The sequence below is a fragment of the Amaranthus tricolor genome, chromosome 4 (genome assembly GCF_026212465.1).
Source record: "Amaranthus tricolor cultivar Red isolate AtriRed21 chromosome 4, ASM2621246v1, whole genome shotgun sequence".
Classification (NCBI taxonomy): domain Eukaryota; kingdom Viridiplantae; phylum Streptophyta; class Magnoliopsida; order Caryophyllales; family Amaranthaceae; genus Amaranthus; species Amaranthus tricolor.
In genome coordinates this window covers 28,853,747-28,875,569 of record NC_080050.1, presented here as the reverse complement: position 1 = coordinate 28,875,569, position 21,823 = coordinate 28,853,747, and the positions used below count along the sequence as shown (strand labels likewise).

General features: G+C 34.4%; 2 protein-coding genes across 4 annotated transcripts; one reads left to right on the top strand and one right to left on the bottom strand.

The window, feature by feature from the left end:
- The first annotated feature begins 1,659 nt into the window (after window positions 1-1,659).
- Window positions 1,660-6,158, top strand: LOC130810045 (uncharacterized). The gene is made up of 2 exons (XM_057675966.1): window positions 1,660-2,743; window positions 5,771-6,158. The coding sequence occupies exon 1, from the start codon at window positions 1,835-1,837 to the stop codon at window positions 2,726-2,728; it is 894 nt and encodes a 297-aa protein (XP_057531949.1). The 5' UTR covers window positions 1,660-1,834; the 3' UTR covers window positions 2,729-2,743; window positions 5,771-6,158.
- Window positions 6,159-6,568: 410 nt separating this feature from the next.
- Window positions 6,569-21,363, bottom strand: LOC130810042 (3beta-hydroxysteroid-dehydrogenase/decarboxylase). 3 transcript variants are annotated; one of them, XM_057675963.1, is made up of 13 exons: window positions 21,140-21,363; window positions 19,002-19,252; window positions 18,766-18,855; window positions 18,532-18,665; window positions 17,354-17,524; window positions 16,472-16,597; window positions 15,915-15,994; window positions 15,183-15,381; window positions 13,124-13,229; window positions 10,318-10,492; window positions 7,845-8,001; window positions 7,305-7,371; window positions 6,569-7,168 (listed from the first exon to the last, which is right to left on the bottom strand). In XM_057675963.1, the coding sequence occupies exons 2-13, from the start codon at window positions 19,231-19,233 to the stop codon at window positions 7,071-7,073; spliced, it is 1,635 nt and encodes a 544-aa protein (XP_057531946.1). In that variant the 5' UTR covers window positions 19,234-19,252; window positions 21,140-21,363; the 3' UTR covers window positions 6,569-7,070. The 3 variants fall into 3 exon arrangements, with proteins under 3 accessions (XP_057531946.1, XP_057531947.1, XP_057531945.1); XM_057675964.1 differs by having other exon boundaries at window positions 19,002-19,244; XM_057675962.1 differs by having other exon boundaries at window positions 6,569-7,371.
- Between the last annotated feature and the right edge of the window lie 460 nt (window positions 21,364-21,823).

Below are 21,823 nucleotides of genomic sequence, written 5' to 3'. Positions count from 1 at the left end.
TCTTTTTGGGTACGGGTTTTTTTGGCCCTTAACCTCCCAGGGAAGGGCACTTGATTGATTAGAAGAAAGGTCTACTTCTTCCCCCTTATGCTATAGAGGTCGTTAGCGCTACCAATGTATTTGTTCTTCTGCTTGTCTGCTATCTTTAAAAATGCCTTCTGTCAGTATGAGTGAGTGTCTTTTCCTAGCTTCCGGTCTTTATGATTTCCTTGCCTTACTTCCGAGATAACATGCCTAAGTAGCATAACAATCAATATAGATCCTATCCCCTTTCCTTTAGTCCCCCGAAAGAAACACTTTATGAAGCCTCTCGGAATTTAATTGAGATTTAAGGTCATTTCTTTAATTTGCCCTCCATTTCTAAGTTTATAGCTTTCGCAGTAGCTTCATCGATGTTACCTACCAAATAAAAGGCTTGTTCGGGAAGACCATCTAATTCCCCGGAAAGAGGTGACAGTTCTAGTTACAGCAGTAATATTGATAATTTCTTTCGTGTCATGGACATTCCGAATTTCATCTCTGATGATACTTTTTTACTTATAGATAGTAGGGGGGACAATTATTCCATATATTTTGATATTGAAAATCAAATTTTTGAGGCCAAATAAGTTATTAGGCGTTCTTTTAATGGTTTCAGTACCTGCGGGATTACTAATAATTCCTTTTTTTAGAGAATGTGAATAAATTCCAAAACCCACTTCGTCGACTTTCGCTTAGGCCCGAGCCAAGTCAGTGGGGGGACACTATCGGGCTCCTTCACCCCTTCCCCCCCCTCCCCAAAAAAAAAAAAAAAAAAAAAAAAACTGTACTTGAGAGTTTCCTTTCATACGGCTCGAATCATTCTCAGATGCCCCGAGAGGGCATCCTTTCCTTCTTTATTGGGTTGGTTCACGCGCGCGCAAACGAGCACCGGCCGCAACAACAAGAAACTATTGCTGCAAATAAATTAAACTATTGTTTATTTCTAATTCTTAACTTATAAAGAGGCTATGAGAATAGTTATAAGTAATATGTCACTTTATTTTTACAAATATAAGGTAGATTTATTTATAAATAATAAATAAATTTAATTTCAGCATATTAAACAAATATTAATTTATTATTTAAAATTTATCCTATAAAAATAATAAATGGGTCAAATTCAAAGTGACAAAATAGTAAAAAAAAAGTGAAAGAATAATACTTCTTCCGTTCCTTTTTACTTGTCCATTTTATTTTTTCCACGCTTTTAATAGAAAACTTTGAGTCTTAATATCAAATAGGTCAATTCCCACAAGAATATATTTTATCTTCAATATATATACTCTAAATACCAAATTTAAATTTCTATCTTATAAAGTGGACAAACTAAGGGAATCGAGGGAGTATTATAAATAGATAGATAAAATACTCCTTCCCATGCATTGATTTAGGGATATTTTCTTATTGGGTCAATTCATTAGTTATGTCTCAACTCTACATTAGTTATTCTTTTTTATCCTTTTACTTTTACTACAACAATACACAACACATAAATACCAATGCTCTTTATAAAAAAAATAAATTCTTCACACTTTTAAGTGATCCCTAACTTCTATTAGTTTTTGATGCAAATGGAAAATGTCCCTAAATGACTAAATCAGTGAATATGAGGTAATATTTATAAGTTGTTTTTTGTACAAAGAAAGGAAAAAAATTCCTTTCATTTACTTCGGTCAAGCAAAACGCCCTCAGGCTTCAAGAGTGCAGACGAGGCCGGAAGAAGGAGCGCCATAGCCAAAAAAGCTAACTCTCATCTTTCGGCATCTCCCCTTTTTGATTACTCGGGTTCTCTGGTTCAACCAGAGCTTCAACAATGGCGAGAAATGAAGAGAAGGCTCAATCAATGCTCAATCGCTTCATTACTATGAAGCAAGAAGAAAAAAAGAAACCTAAGGAACGCCGTCCTTACTTAGCTTCTGAGTGTCGCGACCTAGCCGAAGCCGACAAATGGAGACAGCAAATCATGCGAGAAATCGGCCGAAAAGTCGCCGAAATCCAAAACGAAGGTCTTGGTGAACACCGACTTCGTGATCTCAACGACGAAATCAATAAACTAATTCGAGAGAAAACGCATTGGGAACGTCGAATTATTGAACTCGGTGGTCCAAATTACACTAAACAATCGGCTAAAATGACCGATTTAGATGGGAATATCGTCGATGTACCAAACCCTAGCGGTCGAGGTCCAGGTTACCGTTACTTTGGAGCAGCGAAGAAGCTTCCTGGAGTTCGCGAATTGTTCGAGAAGCCTCCTGAATTGAGGAAGAGAAGAACTAGGTATGATATTTACAAAAGAATTGATGCTAGTTATTATGGATACAGAGATGATGAAGATGGAGTTTTGGAGAAATTGGAGGGACCTGCTGAGGCAGCCATGAGGGAAATGGCATTGGAGGAGTGGAATCTGATGGAGGAGATTAAGAGGGAGGCGAAAAAGGCGGTCAAGAGCGGGGAGGTGGTCAATGTGAAGGAGATACTGTTTGAAGAGGAAGAGGACGTTGTGGAGGAAGAGAGGAAAGAGAAGGAGAGGCAAGAAGAACAAGCAAGGAAGACAGAATTTGTTGTTCATGTGCCATTGCCAGATGAGAAAGAGATTGAAAGGATGATTGTGGAGAAGAAGAAGATGGAGTTGTTGAGTAAGTATACTAGTGATAATTTGTTGGAGGAGCAGACTGAAGCTAAAGCTATGTTGAATATCAAGAGATAAAAGATGAAATATTTTGTAAGTTGTTTTCTTTAAATTTACGTTACTTTTATGTTTGGTGTTGGTTCAATGTTAGGATGTTTATCAATACTAGACACGAACAGTTGCTAATTTGAGGTATTAATTTGCTTTTTCTTAAGATGGTTCATCTTCTTTATGTTTTTATTTGGTTGCAATTGTGACTTTGTTATTGAATTATGCAAACTTCGCTGAATTATTGAATTTTACATTACCTGATAGTTAATATGAAGGAGAATTCAACATAAATAGGGTGTTTGGTTTGAAGGAAACTGACATCCTTTAGAAAACAACATTCATGAAAACTGCTTTATAATGGAAAATGATGGTGATTGACTGTTTGGTTTGAGGAAAAAACTATTAATCTAAGAAGGAAGAAATGAAGATGTTTAGAAATGTTTATGAAGGGATGAAAAACACTTAACTATTCCATTTTTCCATTTGAAATCTTTTTTGTCAATTCAAACAATGAAAAAATTGGGGAAAATTTTTCCCTCGAACTAAGCCCCCCCCCCCCTAGATGATGATTACTCTGTGTTAACTTTGAAGTTCTGAATATGAAGCAGAATGTTAATGCTATTCTATTTGTTGAATGTTGATCCTGATGTTGATAGGTTTGCTGAGTTGCAATAGCAGTATGCTACATTTATCACAGTAACACGAAGTAGATAATTTTTACTTATAGTATGAACAAGCATTCAAGCATATAACATTTGAGGGTTTTACTCTAAGTTGATGGACCTGTAAAAGGTGTATGCTGGATAAAGCTGAATATATGTTATCTAAAGCATCATACAAGTTCTGTTAATCTCAAGTGGAGTGTCTGACTTGGGGTGTGCTGCTGTCCTTAAGTATCCAAAGTTGGAGCATTACAGGATTACAACTTGAACCTTTTGATGTTTCTTTAGGTAGTTTAGTTTGTTTCTTTCTCCTACAACAGGATTTTATTTGGCTATTCTATTTTCTCTTTTTAATTCGGAAGTAGGTTAGAGTATCTTTACATGTAAGAGAGAGAGAGAGGGAATTAATCCTTAATGTACGTAGTGAAAATCGAACCTCTCTCATAAGGGGTCACAAGGGGTCACAAGGGGCGAAAGGGAAAGCCCTCAACCACCAGGCTAACAATAATTTTCTTTGGCTATTCCTAGGATTGTATCACTGATAGATTCTGTGAGTTTTCGATTGGACGACCAAGTTTGTTTGTCTACTATAGTACCAGTGGAACTGGCCTTTGCTTTATTTTACCTAAACCAAGTTCCCAATGACTGTATAAACTTAGAACATCAGACTTTAAGGGCTTAGACTGTCTAAACTGAACTCTGGATTGGGTGAATGCCTATTCGAATCCTTTCTTTCTTCGTCTGAGATTTTATGATGCTCTTCATCTCCAATTATAATCTCACCAGCACGCCTTAAATTTAATTCATCGAGGAGTCCTTGGACTCTCGTTTTCTTCTTGATCTTTGATACAGTTCTTGGCAGAGAAATTACAGCTAAAAACTCAAGTATTTCCTCTATTTCTACCCCTGGAAATAACAGGACATCTTGTATAAAACATAGGCAGGAATTATTTCCAATTATTGGTAGTGCACCTCAACACTTAAAGCCATTTACACAAATTGTTGTGAGAGATGGTTTCTCTATATATATGGGCTAAATAGTCCAATTAATGCAAATTAAAGAGAAAATAAAAATGTGAGCTTTTTTTTTTGAGGTCGTCTCTTTGGGAGACGGTTTCTCACAAGAGTAGCTGAGCCATTTAAAGTACTAACCTTTTTAATCTTTTCTTGGATGTACGACCATCTAGAGCGTTGAATAAGGTTAGATTTCTGCATAGCCAAAATTTCTCTTGTCTTTTGCTTCCCCACTATTCAACAACTTTTTTTATGTTCATTTGTTGAAGCCTGTTTGGTGCCCATGTCAATTCTGGGCAGATTTTATAATGTATTGACATCAATGAGCTCAACGTAATGATGGATGCTTTCATGCCTTTAAATTTGAAAGAGGTAGGTTTTTTTTGGAGCTCTTCTCCCGGTTTTTTTCTCAGTGTAGCTATTATATCCCGCTCATAAAAGCTATAATCAAGATCTAGCAAGGGACGAAGACGCCAGCCCATAACCTTATCAAATCAGCCAACTCGAGAAAGATGCAAAAGAAAACAAAGGATAAGCACGACTAATATACATATAAATAAATAATCAAACAATGTTGCTTATAAACATTCACACGTTGTTTACCTGTTCTTGAAAATTCCATGAATTTTAGCTCTAAAATAGTTCCTATGTATTGACATGCTACACATAAGAACTACTACTTATAATAAAGTTGTGTAATGTGGTTTGAGCTATTATGCGAATTCTGCTCGAGTTTGACGTTTTGAGTCGGCTTACTTTTGATTTTATTGATAGCTTGTAAATTTTGTTTGTGTGTAAACATGTTTTTTTTTTTGAGTCATAGTAGGTGATACGTGGGTTCGAGTTAGCTAGGTCTAATTCCAATAGCTTGTGTGCCGTTGCCTATTAGTATTCTCTAGCTCCTCAATAGCGTTGCCCTACGTATGGATGGTGAGCTTTATCAGAGGTTTATACAATCATATACTTACGAGTAAGGGGTTTGTTTAGGATTGACCCTTAATTGTAAATATTAATTGTAAATATCATCCGAGTAGTTTTATTCTAGTAGATCATATTAATTAAGAAAATCTTTATAGGTTTTTTTGTTGATAAATTCACAAACAAAGAAATAATCAAAACTTTATAGTTTTTGCTCCATTGGGCACAACTAAGGTTGTTATCATCGAGATTGTAAGTTGGATCAAAATAGGATTATAGAATCATACGATTCTACAAATTTTGCAATAAACAAAAGTTAAATTTCCTTATATTTATTTTTGTCATTTTCAAAGTAAAACAACAAATATCCTTTATTTATTATCTATAATTTATTTTATTATTCGCAGAATGCCTATATCTTATAGTTTGTTACCTTTTTTTTCCTTATCGTGTGAAAATATTTTGTAAAATGTAGGGTCAATTTCAAAAGGCTTCAGGTGAGCATGAGCAAGAAACGAAGACTGTTTAATTTGATGTTTATCTCGCACACTTGAGAATCGCAGGATCGCAATCGCACTGAATATACGTGATTCTTTATGCCCGATTCTATGTCAGACCAACTCTGCAATAATTTAATGACTTATTTGTAATGAATTAAATCGTAAAATCGTATGATTCCATTCAGAATTGTGATTTCAATAACATTTGGACTTTTTTTTTCTTAATCAGAATATTACTACATCTAATACATGCATTGTTTAAAAATCGTATTTCTTTTATTAGAGTTTGTTAAGGAAAGAAATTGATTAGGTGAAAATTGAACTTTTGATTATTTTGTTTGTATTCCTATAATAAATAATTTTCTAAGCATGTGTGAATTGTGATTTAATATCTTTAATTTTTGGATGCAAAGGACAATATCCAGTATTAAATTGAATATCTTTAACTATTATTATTATATATTAAAGAAAAAACTATTAAAATGATGTTATTTAATGCCACATTTTACAATTAAGAAATTATATTGACGTCATTTATCGTAATAGATTGGGATTATTTTTGAGGTGCATTGGAAATGGATTTATGACACCATTATTTTGGGTAAAAATTAGAACTTGAGATTTTTTTTTTGCATTTTTGGATATTAAATAATTTTAAATTAAAATATTTACTTCATCGATTCCATAGCATTAATTGATTATTATTTTCATTTCAATACACAAGCTTTTAGGAAGTAATGTAAACTTTTATCCTGTGGCACTGTGGCATGTACTTAAAATGTGAAAAATTGATCAATAGATTTTCTTTTTAGGATACAAATGCTGTGCGCATTAAAGATTATAAAGTTCATCAAAAAATAATAAAATACAGTATATCCACCCCAAAAAAAGACATCCAAGACCAAGGATTAACTGTTACAACACCGGGCACCCGAAATCAGAGTCATAGTCAAAGTCAACAACCCAGTATTTCCACACAAAGTCAGGGTCCAGGGGAAATACAGAGGAGCCAAACCCATCCAAAGAGAGGGCAATGAGGAAAGCACGACCCCAAATAGACCTGCTAAAGATTCTGCAAAATCACCAACTAAAGCTACTACGATCCTACAAACCGACAACTCAAACAGAAGAAGCTGTACATGTCTCAAAAGGGTTGAAAAAAATCGGCACAAAATTCCTTTTCCTTCCCCGAACTGAAAACTGCAAATGAAGAATACGCGAGCGCCCAGGAACATGAGCACACCACCGATGATCTATTGATTGTTTTTCTGTATGTTAGATTTTCAACTTGATACAAATCCTTGAAATTAGATCATCGATTTCTTTCTCTTTCTTCTCGTAGATGTAAAATGCGACAAAGGGTGTTACCGTTGCTACAATTAAACCATAAGTGTAACTGTAAATTAGCTAGATAAGAACATTGCAAGACAGTATAAAGAGCACTCGAGAGTCGAGACTCGAGAGTAGATATAAACAAAAGTATTATTTGAGGGTTAATAAGTAGCACACCAGCCAAAAATAGTCTCTGGAGAGAGATGAATCCCAATAAACTGATGATGAGAAGTGTGATGATAACCTGTTCCATTCATAGGAATCATTAGAAAGCCCTCAAGTCATTCTTTCAAACAAAAGTATTAGCGAGCTACTCTTGTGAGAGACCGACTCTCGGTGAGACGGCCTCAAACAAGACGCCCATATTCTCGTAATATGTATTAGATGGGCTACATAACCCACGTATATAGCATGTCTCTCGGTGAGACTGTCTTTTACAACAATTTGTATTAGTTTAGCACTAATAGCCATAGGTACAATTCAAACCATGTAAGAACCGAGAATGATTTTTGTCTTCGTAGGTGTTTATTCGGGTTAGATATTTCGGGTCGGTTCAAAATCCTATCTTGTGTCCACATTGATTTTTACATTATTTTAAATTCTTTTTGATGTCGGGTCAAGTAGGGTTCAATTCCAAAGTCGGGTAAATATCGAGTCATCAGTCTGTTTTGAACACGTTTAGTTAAAATAATCAAACCATAAAAGGCAAACCATTACCTTTAGAAACAACATCCAGTCATCGCCCCTGCAAAGTGTTTTGAGGATACCAACTAAAGTATTCCACTGAGAGGCAACTGAAAGAGCAGCTCTTCGCGAATTGTCCTCGGAGCAATGGAAAGCTGAAACAGGAACTTTCTCAATAGTACATCCAAATCTGCGTACAAGAAATTTTCTTTTTATTATCTGATGGTTCTTCGATTCATCTCTAAGTTCCCAATGATTGTATTCATCTAATCAAAAGTCCTATCAATGTCTTACGTAACTTGACAGCCCACTTTTCAACATATCAATACTGATAAAATGATATTCTTCCATTCAATCCTTTCATTCTTCCAAATTGCAATACCACTTTTTTAACACAAATAACAAACAGACGAACAAAATAAGGGAACAAGGACAGACATAGCTTTGTTGTTCTTCAACTTATGAGCCGCAGCATATAATGTGTTATATGCTGCGGTTTTTCTGGAACCGAAGCATATACCTTTTGTTTTTTTTCGCCTAATTTTTTCAATCCTTTTTATGCTGCGTAATTTAAAAACTGCAGCATATGTGACGTGGTAGATAGCTTTTTTTCCACTAGTGTTAGAATAAACAGGATATTCAATTCTAGAGCCTATTACTTGAGTCCTAAATGTGTCTTGCACGTTCTCTCCAAGAAGGGTGCATCGTTTATTAGTCCCGTCTGTCTAAATGGTCTGTCATACCTCTGGGTCAGAGGGCAACAACTTTGAAAACTATCAAAGGAGAAAGAAGAAACAAATATAAAAAGTTGGCGGGTCTTTTATGACAGCTGGACTTAATAGTTAATAAAGTGTAGTTACTATATCTTGTTATATGTCTATATATAGGCACATTGTAATGTTTTGTTGGTTGTTGATAGTATTTTGGAATTAATAAGATTAGGAGCAGCAGGGGCTCGAACACTGCAACATTCTCTCAAATTTCTCTTATCTCTCATAATTTTTCTCTCTCTTTACTTTTCTTTGAATCTGTACAGGAGTGAATTACCAACAGACTGGGTATATCACATGGTCACAAAAAAAAAAAAAAATCAAATTACTAATCAACAAAACATTCCAACTACTTGACTAAGAGATTATTCTAGGAACTTATTTTTGTTTGTTCTTGAACAAATAATAAGATTTTTTTTATCTTTTTCAAGAACTCTATATTCGAAAACTCGACCGAAGAGACTTAGGTTCAAATCAATTATATTCCATTTATAATGATAATAATAAATACTCATATATAAACAATAACTCAAGCAACAATATAGCTAAGGGTTGTGATACTTGTGACTAGAACCCTTCACATGCATTAGTGGGAAATGACTAAAGTAACAACTGCATACACAACTACTCACGCAGACAAACCAAAATTTTAGAACCACCGCCACAGGCAACTCTAAACATAAGTACATAACTCTAAACATTTTTAGTTAAGGGTTCTTTCTTTTGATGGCATTTGAAATGCATTTCATTTGATCCTTAGTGACTTGGTGTGTGATCAGCAAATGAACTAGCTTACAATTAATTTAATATTGAAGGATGTCATGAGTAACAAAGACAGATCAATAGCTGATGAAAACGCGTAACACTGGGATGAGTATGAGTCCAGAACCTAGTCGAGTTTGTTTCAGGAGGCTTAATGCTTATTACAAGTGCATACATACCAAATAATAAGCGTGAGTGTACTGGAAACTGTGTACCAGAATGAAAGTCCTGGCCTAAACATGCATCTGATTCAAAAGCCCATACCATCTATGCTAAACTACGTTTAGTATCAGCATTTTTGCCTGATATTTGGCATTATACAAATAAAGCATTTCCAAAACTATTGTTTAAAGGTTTTAATGTATTTCATACTCCCTCCGTTCTTTTTTGATCTTACTTTGGATTTTTCACACATTAAGGAAGATAGAATCTTTGGGTTGTAGTGGGTATTATTTTAATTAAATAGTAGTGTGAAGTAATGATTGTATTGGAAGTATGAGGTTGTAGTGGGTATTATTTTAATTAAAAGTAGTGTGAAGTAATTTGTATTGAAAGTATGAGAGAAAATAATTATAAATAAAAGAAAAGGGGTACATTAAAAGAAAGGGGTAAAAGTGGGATAAAAAATTTCTAAAAATAGAAAGTATTCTAAAGTGGAAGAACTTTTGAAACTACCCGTTATAGTAATGTGGAAGATCAAAAAAGAACGGAGGGAGTATTTGATTTGAACTTGAGCTTAGGACGAAAAAAAAAAAATTTATTTCCACATGCAATTAGACCTAAGCCAGTCCATATCCAGATTACAATTATACTGCCATTGATGTAAAGCCAGCATTCATCATGTCGAATAGCAAGATTTCTTCTTTCTTTCTATTTTTTTAATAATCCAAGTTGGCGGAATGGGTTGATAGAGATGAATTGGGAGAGTGACAAAAGGAATAGTGGAAGAAAGAGAGAGAAAAAAATAAACATACATTCTTTCAGGCAAATTGGCATGAATGTACAGGAAAATTGCTGCCACCAAGATAAGCTTGGAAAATGTTGCAACAATGGTGTATCCTGATGCAATGAAGTTGTAGTATAACGCAAGTAAAAGTAGCATGGCGGCTAGACTTTGCTTCATGTCCTTCCATAAGAGTATATCAGCAGCTGCAGGAGGCCAAGTACCAATTATTATCAATAACATGGTCTTCTGTCAGAATATGGATCATTAGTTTCAAATAATGATGAGGATTCAAAATTTCATAACATATATACTACATATTACATACAAATATAAACACAAACTTTTTATTTCTATCTTCCCTATGAAATAAGTTCGAAGTTTGAGTTTGATAAAGTTGACTATATATACAAGTGATGGGAGCAAACTTAAGGGTTTGAACATTATTTGCTGTTTTCACATATCTTTTTTGGCTTATGTGTATGTTGTTTTCCTAACAGAACTGTCAACTTGATCATCTGAACTATTTGGAATTTAATGTATCCATGAAATGAGCAAGTGTGGCCCTTGTTAGATCTTGTGTGAACTCTGGACTGACTCACGGTAACACCTATGCCTTGCTTGCAGAGTTCAAAACCCCTGGAAAAATTATACTATCACATTGCTCGATTGCCGCATCCAGTGAAGTTCCCCTATCCATTACACCTTTAGTGCGAAGGCTGAGAAGATTGACAGTCCTTTTTTCTTAAATTAAATTGTTCACGTTCAAATATACGTGGAACTTTTTTCTTCATCAAAACTACGCACATTTTATTTATATTGAACTGATCATGCGCCTTTTTTTTATTTATCATTCCCTGCCTTCCTTAAAATTATTCAACTAGTGGAATGTGAGCACAAGCAGAGTTTTGTGTACAAGAGGGGGTGAAAGAAAACTCAAAAATAGTGGAAAAACATATTACAAAGAGAGGAATGAAGTAAAACAAAGGGAGTAAATTTGGGTTCTTTAAAAGCACACATTTCTAGAATATATAAACTTTTATACATGAACTTCAGTCGAAAATAGCACATTAGCACTTTATACATGCCTCACTCAAAAACCGTACCCTTGTAAAAACAAAGAGGTTGTAGGTGATTAATCATTGATAGCAAACTTCATTTGCAACATCACATACACAAGTGCAAATCATTAACAAGCCCTTTTATTATAGATCATTATGAACCGAATTAAAAAACTACATAAAAATTCAAAAAAATTGCATGTCTCTCTTGACCTCTCATATAGTCTTCTTCCATTAAGCTCTTAAATGTCCTAACAAGAAAAAACAGTCAGTATCTCAAAAAGTGGATATTTTTTCAACTTATCTCTCTTAGTTTTAACAAAACTGTGTCGCACTAAGGTCTGAGGGCCTGCGGTCTACAAGCTCCGCAACAACTTCGTCGTCATATACTTCTCAAAGTTCATAAGGTTGTGTTTGTGAACATGGAGTGATTCCAATTTCATTCTTTCAATTGTAGAAATTCAAATCCCAACTTTCACATTCAAATATTCAATTTTATAGCTTAGCAAAAATTAGGTATTTCATATTAGTAATTTGAATTCATTACCAACATTATCAAAAGGACCTTTCTCACTCGCCACCACCATCGACGCCTTCTCTCTCCCACAACTTCAACCTCTTTCCTTCTTTATATTCATTGACAATATCCCTAAATTAACTAACGAATTCTAAACTTCAACGAATTTGGAAACATAAAAGTCCATCGGAAAAATGAAGCTTGTTCTTATTTAAATTTCAGATAACAAGTTGGAAATAATTCTCATTACTATGTTCACAAAAATGATTGTAATCATCTCCAAGCTATATCAATAACATACATGAAACCGAAAATTAACCAAAAATAGTTGATTTTATTTCTAGAATCAGCTGAAAAATTTTGCTTACAAAAAGAAAAAAATATCACAATACTTGAGCATAAATCAGCAAATAATTTTTGCAAGGAAAAATGTTGTAATTTCTCTAGAATTTACACCATGATGGGTGGCCAACAGCATGTGGCGGCCACAGAAAAGGAGGCGAAAAGAAACTAAGTATGTGAGTTTAAGTACAGGAGAAGAATTAGCTCAGACAATCTTCTTCAATGGAGTTTGAGGAGAAGGAAACTTTAGGTTCAAAAAACGTCAGTGAAAAGAAAACAAATTATCGAAGGAGAGGAATGAGTGAACGATTGAGCCTCAGGAATTGTAACTGACAAGTGTTTTAAAGGTCATTTGAGAATTTGATTAGTTTGAATTAGCACAGTTGTACAAATTTGCAAATACAAATTCAAGTGTTTTTCAAACAGCTTATTTGAGTAAAATTTAGAACAGAAAACGGACCATAAAGATACCCTGTAGCCAGGCAAACCCAAGGTTTTGCGAGAAGCAACAGTCTCCTCCAACAGTACCTTACCTCAAACCATGACCATAAGCATACTATTATGACTCCATGAGTCCACAACTTACGATTAACTGAACAAAGTAGACAAATATCAAGAGAAATAGTCATCCCTGAGCTATGTTTTGAAGCTAACTAGTAGTATTTCTTCCTAAACAAAGCCAATATACACATGTAAGCCCTTGTTCACAGATACTTTCACAGAAACCTTTACCTTTAATATAAGAAATGCAACAAGAATAACTAAATACAGAGGGGGACAGGGGGTTGAGTCGATCTCGAATAAGAACTTAATCATCATACTACAATGTATTTAACTAATATCATAATACAATAAGAAAATGCACAGAAGCACAAAGGCAATATACAAGAATACAAGAGGAAAGAATAATTTATTACCTCTTCCACCTCCAAGATTTTTATGCACTTTAGATGGACCATCTCTTTTAGGCTGGTGTTCGGCTCTCAAGTGTGAGTAGGACTCAATTGTTCTCTCAAGGCCCTCCTAAAACATCAAAAAGGAGCAAATTTTACAGTTCTAATATCCAGCAGTTCAAGGGTTAGTGAATGAAATTAAAATCTCAAGTCTCAAAAAAATTCCTGGAAAACTACAATGGCACAAAAGTAAGCAAGGTTACTACAGAATGTAGATCTATAAAGGAATGTAATTAGGTGCTCGACAATTATCAAAGGGCTGCACACTAGCTACACACTTCATGAGAGATGAATCAAGGATGTAGGATAGACATGGGCATGCCATTATAGTGACTACAAAGAAAAAAGGACACACTTTGTTGCAAAATAACCCATATGTGAGCCCACATTGAAGAATTAGAGAGAGGTTGACTAACATTAAGCTTGATGGGCTACTCCTATTACCAATTTATTGTAGGATGGAACCTCACCAGGTTTGTGTGCAATCGACTCTCCTCTTGTGTGAGTCTTGTTGTGTGCAAGTCCAATAGTAAATTTATCATGATCCTCCCAACTTAATCGTACTAAATTGAGCTGAACTTATTAGAAGGTATTGATTAGTTAAGATGTGAAAATGAGAGTGAATGTGATGAGAAAAATCAATAGAACTCAACCGTACTTGATAGAGCTCAAAATTTATGTTGGGGAAAACAGCCTACAACATTTTATTTCATGCAGCATCAAGAAAATCAAAGTCCTCGTCAATCTTCAATGGATTTGGATGCATTTATTAGACAGTGTAAAGGATATGACCTTATGGCATGTATGCACAAGCCTTGCTTTCATATCATCCTACTTTTGGCCACATAATTGCACCATTTCATATAAGTACAAAATCAAAATTGCTTGGATGGGCAGGGATAATAAGAAAAAAATAAAAATAAATGAGTATAATAAGAAAAAATCATGCACACATTTAGATAATCTTTTCATCTTATCACACATTTCTCTCACTTCCCCATAAATCACACTTTTTCATCCACTATTATCCATTTTCTTTATTTTCTCTAACTTTTTGTCCTTGAAGCATATGCTACGTGACAGAGGGAGTAATACTTGGGTCTCTCTCCCTCTCCCTCTCCCTCTCCCTCTCCCTCTCCCTCTCCCTCTCCCTCTCTCTCTCTCTCTCTCTCTCTCTCCATACCCAACAACCACCACAGCAGCAGACATAGATCCCACACCAGTATCCTCGTCATACCGGTTGGATACCCATGCACAGTACAAATTATTGCCCACAGTACTTGTCACAGATACAATATTTACTCCATTGGGATCAGGAAAAATCGAAAAATGTCGGAAACTTGTAATTATGTTTCAAATAGTTGTATGAAGAACAACGCATCAGATGATATGAAGTTTAAAAGAATTATTAACAGTGGTTTTACTCGTAAGGAAGCATGGCCAAGTTTCAGCTTTCCAAAAGTTAAACTTGGAGTAAACCCACTGTTAATATTTCTTCTAAAGTTACTCAGTTCTCAGTTCTCCTGGCTTTTAGTTAAACGCAGAAACTTCAACATTTCAATATCTGATAATAGATTCAAAAAGAGGCCCCTATTTTCAAAAAAAAGAAAAAAAATTATTAATGAAGGAGCCTCAGTAATACTTATAGAGGTACCATTTTATTAAGGCAGGAGCCTCAATAGTATATTATAACCATTCTCTAGATTTTCATAAAATATTAAAATAAAAATAAAAATAAATACATAGAAAAATTGAATGATGACAATGGGGAAGAAAATCTAACCACAAAACACCAAACACATCTCAGAAAGATTCTTCCTTCTTTTCTACTTTGCTAGAGGAAGCAAATAATTCTATTTAGTAATTTATCGCTAAGAATTAAATTGAAAATTTGTGTAGCTTCAGATTTTCAAGATTAAAGGATCGCAAAAGCATCTAGAGGCATAGGATCACACAAGATTTAGAAAGTCAACAGTTAGCTACTTATAGATGCACAACCGTGAATTAAGGGATATTAAGGAACCTGAAGTGGCACAATGGGTGTATAGCCTAAAAGATCCTTTGCTTTCGAGCAATTAAAAGTTCTATTGCATGAAAGAAGTCTGATCCGTGAAGGTGTCAACTGCGGAACCTTCATGCCATAAGGGGCCAATAATTTATAAATGAACTCTACTAAGTGTGCAATAGGCATCATAACCCATGCAGGAATCTTTATTCTTGGCCTGAAAAAAAAGTAAAACTAATAAGAGACAGCAAATAAATTTCACAAAGAAAGGCTTCAAGCTGTAACCACAGAACTTAACGCTTAAGGATCAATATGTATTGAGAAATATAACATACATAAGGATCAAATTTTCTATACTTGTTTCAAAAACAGGTGCACAGAACTTAACGCTTAATTTCACAATTTGTTAGTTCTCACAAGTCACACAATAACAATTTTTTTCCATTTTATCGTTTACTAGTTTGTTGGGAGAGGGGAAGGGAATGCAGAATGAAGAACGCATTCTCATTATATACTATTTCCATATAACGTTTCTAGCAAAAATTTTGCTGGTGAGTGGTGTCGCTCAAGATACCTTTCCGTGGAATTCCGCCATTTAAAACCAGCTTAATTTTAACCTGAACTTGTACATTTTCATCACCAAAGGAAATGAGAACTTTCCCTTCTGACAAACTCCATGCAAGATACTCCATACATCGGCATATGTGATGAATGAGGTTGAACACAAATCAAAAGTAACAACAGAGATACCTTTCATAGCCCAGACCCTCGAGTATGTGAGACATAAACTCCCAAAATTTGATAGGCTCCATATTTGTAATGAAATATGCCTGCAAAGCAACGGTAACACTGAACCATTCAAAAACATAATGCCTGAAAGTATTAGGCTTTAGTCACCGTAATAAGACAACCGCAGACATAAGAAAAAAAATTAAAATAACCAAAAAGAAAGGATAGACAATCAAAGATTCTCATCATAATTGATGATCTAATTTCTAAAAGAAAATGGATATACCAGGCACAATCCACTTAAACATTCAATTGCAAGCAAATGACCACATGGAACTTTATACCATTTTCAGAAATAAAAACAACAGTAACAAAAATTTGGGGATGAATTTTATCCTTTGATGGAAATGTTCAAAATCTACAGCTTCTAAAATCAAACAGTACAGATATACACTGGAAAATTGTAATTAGTTATTAAGTTATTACTTGGAGAGTTGGTTCTCTAAAAACTAAAAGAGACTCTAGAGTATGGGTAGAAGCAAAGAATAATGGTAACAGAGAACTTAAACACAATATACCTGCCCTGAAGCCTTCTCTGCAACTGTCCCCTTAGATGCTAGAGCACGTTCAGCACATATGTGTGCATGAGCGACATTGACAACATAGGTGAAATCATACATGTTGTTTCCATCTCCAATGATAAACTGTTTATTTTGACCATACAGAAAAAAAAAATCAACAGTGGTTACTGGTTAGTTGCTAGTTACTTTACAACAGTATAGAACATAGATCTACAATGAAAAAGCACATTTCTCTTTGCATCAAAAGTCACATAATAATAGTTAATGCTCAAAACAAGTTCTATCAAATCCCTTCCCCAATCGCCACCCAAGTACTTAATCTTTTTTCACCAATGGCATCAGATATCACAAATGACTTTTTAATGTAAAATTTATATGTATGCTTTTTTATGAAAATAAGTTTTTCCTGTGATTTAAAGGTAAAGGTCATTTTTCCCTGTTGCTAATCAGATTCGAGCTGGAGTTCCAATTAAGACTATCAAAGATTACCAGCTTGCCATTTGGTAAAAGACAAGTGTTTGCATATAGCAATGCCAGTCGAAATTTCTATGCTACTGCATCAACTAATATGACCCAGTAAATTATGGCCATTACGTGCATTGATGCTACCGGAATAATTATCCAGTCGCCACAAATATTTTGACGCAAAATTGTTCTTAGAATTGTGTGTGCCTATTCCCAGGCAGTGTCAACAATTCCCCTTGTTTGACAGGAAGAAACACAAATGTACCTTAGATTTGCCGGCCCGTTATCAATAGTACGTGAAGAAACAAGACGTATGTTTGACGTGTGGGTTTCAAAAGACACGAGTAAAAGTATTTCACATGTAACTCACCTTTAAGTCAAAATAATATGTTAAAAGATGAAACACAAATATACCTTAGATTTGCCAGCCCTTGCAGCATCAACTAAAGATGGAACTAGTAACTTATCACCAGGGCCAAAGATACTGCTTGGACGTATGCAGCAAGTGAGAAGTCCCTTCTCACCATTTGCCTTCAATACCAATGCTTCTCCTTCAGCTTTGGTGGCTGAATAAAAATCATTATGCTAAGAGAACCAATGAGAGTACTGAATGAGTCAATGACTGAAACATAGACTAGGAGAAAGTTATAACTCAATAAACTAGAAGGTTATATACAGCAACATTTCAAAATTATATCATTGATTTATAAATCTCCATTATCCAGCATAATTAGCAGTAGCATTATAGCATATCATCATCACATCAAAACATTGACAAAAGAGGTTGTAAGCGCTGCAAGCATGTTACATCAAACATGTGCTCATTGATTTCAACAAGGATCAAATGAGAAATCATACACATTATGACTACTATACTTCAGCAAAAGAGCAAAATATTACATATGAAAAAATAAAATAAAATAAATAATAATACAGTAAAAAACAGAATCATGAAAGTAACAAATTCGACTCTCCAATTCATGTTAGCAATGATGATTCTTGCTTCTAAAGTGTATAAATCTTTTAACAGATGATTTATGAAGCTTTCTTCCCCAATTACTGCCCCCAAAAAACATTATTTATAAAATGGATAGTAAATGAACACAATTATCCCATCTATTTTTTTTTTATAAATATTCCTTTTTCCTTTTAGCCAAATAAATAACATGCACAGACGCTGTTATGGGGGGGGGGGGGGGGGGAACTCCCACTCCCAGCTCAGTTGTACTATTTTTGCTGAAGATCAACGCATGTTAACAACCCAGTCCTGAGCCCCTTCAGTGGAACCGAGATTGAACATAGATCAAAATTCCAATGTGCAATGTCAAACATTTTCATCCACTTCTCACTTTTACCAGCAAGGACAAGATAAAAACCAACAAATCATTGAACAGATTTTTGCAAGGATACATTTTCCCAAAAAACATGATGTGGAAAAGTAAGAAAAAATGTAAATGGAAGGAAACAATAAATTGAGTTACAAAGAATATTTGCAACTCAAACAAAAATTTGGTTTTTTTTTTCCTTTTTTTTTGCCATTTAATTGTAAAATGTTTATATAGAAAAAGTTGCTCTATGCAGTTGCTACATACCTTAACTGGATATGGTAGAGATTCATCCCCATCAAAAATTCCATGAATTCCATCAAAAACTACACTAGGAGAGCTAGTATAAATTAATCTCTTTACTTGTAACTCAATGCATGCCTCAATCACATTCTTTGTCCCTGCCAAGCGGAAAAAGAAGTGAAGAAAAAAACTATATAAGAGATAATATAACAGCTATGTCTTATTTGAATACTTCCATTAGAAACTAAACAAGCTCACCTTCAACATTTACAGATCGTTGTATACTGTAATTGTTAATAGATGAATCTGGAGCAGCCATGTGAAACACAACCTCAGCTCCTTGACAAGCTGAATAATAAAAATTGGTCATCCAGCTTTAGTTTCATTGCTAAGTAATTGCTGATAAAGTAAAATGAAATTTTCATCTGATCTAAGCATCCTGATGAAGTTGATATAACAGGAACAGGGGGGAAGAGAGAAAGACAGCAAACAACCTTTAAGTACTTGAGCCTTATCTCTGAGATCTGTAGATACATATTGAACACGGCCAGAATCTAAAGCTTTGCCAAGGGTTCCCTCCTCCTCATAAGGTTCAAGCTTTATGGAGGGACCCAAATCAGCTATTCTGACACAGAACATTTCGTAACGGATTAGTATTTCCACCAAATGCCTTGCTGCAAAGCCTCTTCCTCCAGTAACCACACACCATCTCTCTTGGCTTGACATCAGAAATTCAACTACACACCTTAATGGTTCAAAACATTAGCATAACAAAGTCAGGAAACTCAATACTACAGTTAGAGGATCAAAAAAAAAAACTTGATTAACCATCGATTAACAAGCTATAAATACTAAATAACTGGAATCCCATAATCAAAGTGCATAGTCAGCAGAAAACCAAATAAATTAGAAATGGGAATGTGCAAAGACAATCAAATAAGTCCTATATGCAACAGAATTTCCAATACAATAGTTCAATTAACAATCAAAATGAAACCACTATTAAAGGGATGATTGCATCACCGTCACTAGAAAGTTGTAATGAGACTTCATTATTGGCAACCAAAATATTGAAACATTATTCCTAAATGTTCTTTGAAACAAACCCTAGAGCTCTATTAGTTTCATATATAACATTAAGATTGCAAACCACAACAAATTGTTATAGTTGAAAAAACAGAAGAGTTTATCAGAGAACAAACTACTCAACTCGGCGACCATAAAACTTGATTAGCTTTCGGCTTGGACTTTCACCATCTAAATGAAATCTTGCAACAAAAACGAATAGCTAAAAATTCTCCTGAGTGCAAACAGGCCAACTAACTATATATAATCAATAAAAAAACATTGCTCTCAAAACTAAAGGTTACCTGTACAGACCTTTACACTTCTGACCACATTATAAATTCGCAATACCCTCAAAAATTGCCATCGTGACACTCCATAAAATAGAGAAGTGATAGTCCCATGAATATCCCAAACTTCCCACATACGTATATATACAAATATCTCTTTGCTCTGCTGTCTCCTCTCTAAATCTTCTACTACTTTTCACTTGTTTTCTTAAATTCCTTTCAATGACCTTTCCCTCTTACTTTTAAAGTTCTCCTTGCTGACAATGTAAGAGCAGAGAACACTACCATTACAACATACCAGGTATCCAACAATACTCCCTCCATTCCCATGTGTATGCTACAACACATGCTTTTGGGTTGACTTTTGGCTTTTTGCTTTTTATTTGGTGAAAATGCCAAAACCTTGTTGGGTGAATGTAAGCGCAAAAATGAAAGGCTAACTTGATTGGTTTTTTTCATTCGCTTTTGGCTTGTTAGCTCACTTTCTCTAATAAACACTATCAAACAATACATAATTTTGCCAACAGTTAGCTTATCAAGCTAGCTTAAAAGCCAACAATGTGAGCTGGCCAAAAAAGGCAACTAAAGCGGCCAACAACTAACAACTTTTTTTCTTACACCCCTAAGAATGGGTGGATGAGATTAAATAGAAAATAAATGTGTAGATGAAATTAATGAAATTGGTGGAGACATTTTCATAAAAGAAAATTGTGGCGGGATGGACCAAAACAGAAACCATTGCATTCTCACGGGGGCGGAGGAGTATCACATTGTGCCGATAGCCATCAAATTCACAAGTCACCAAATAACCCAGACACCCTATGTATCACAAATTCTACAGCATGTATACCCAATTCACAAATTCGCTCATTTACTACTCTAATTTTTTTTAAAAATAACATTTTGTATCACCTTACTGTTCTTCTTTTGAAAAAAAAAATCCATCATGCTGTTCCCTTCTTTCCTCTTTACCTCAAATCAATAATTAGTTTGTGCATTTCAAAATTGCAACAGCTAATTCTATAGTAGAATTCACATATTATCAATAGTCCAAATGTCATTATAATCTCAAATCTAAATTTGAAGACCCAATTGATCCCCAATGTCCAATATAATAATCCCAAATTCAGCGAATTGCCAATACACACAAATGCTGATCAAAATCAAGGAAAAAAACTCTAATAGTGCTATAATTTGCTATTGTAAAACTCAAAAACAAAATAAAAAATAAAATAAAACACGAAATTAGATAAGAATTCAGATCTTAAGATATTTACCAGAGAAAAGGAAGAAGTGATTGAATACGAAATGGAAGTCCGATGGGCAGTGTTCCTGGATCGTGAATGCTTGTCTTGCTGGGTTGACTGCTTGGCGCTTTTCTACAACGTGAAAGTTCCTTCAATTTTAATTGAAGAAAGAACAACTATAACTTACGACAGTGTCTAATGGGAGCTAATTAGCTAACTTACTTAAAGGGGTTCGTTCCGATCATTCTATTTGTTTTAGGTCAAAAACAAAACTTGTTCAAAACATTTTCAATTCAATATTTATTTAACGTTCTAAGTTGCAACTGAGTTTGATTTGATCCGATATTAAAAATAGAAGATTGACAATTATGAAAAGTTTAATGTAGACACAAGATTCGATTTTGAATCAGACATGAAAATCTAACTCGAAATCGATTTGATGACCTGAATGAACACATTATTACAAATTTATTTTTAAATCGGGTTAAAGTCAAATCAGTTATAAAAGATTGAATCAAATCTATTAGAACGAGATACTCTTGTGATAAATCGTCTCTCGATGAGACAACCTCATACATAGTGCTCATAATCTCATAGTATGAATTGAATGGACAATTTAACCTGCATATCTCACGATGAGACCGCTATATATAACAAATTGTGATTTTGAAAACCGAGAAAATTGAAATGTAAAAACCATTTATAGATGAATTC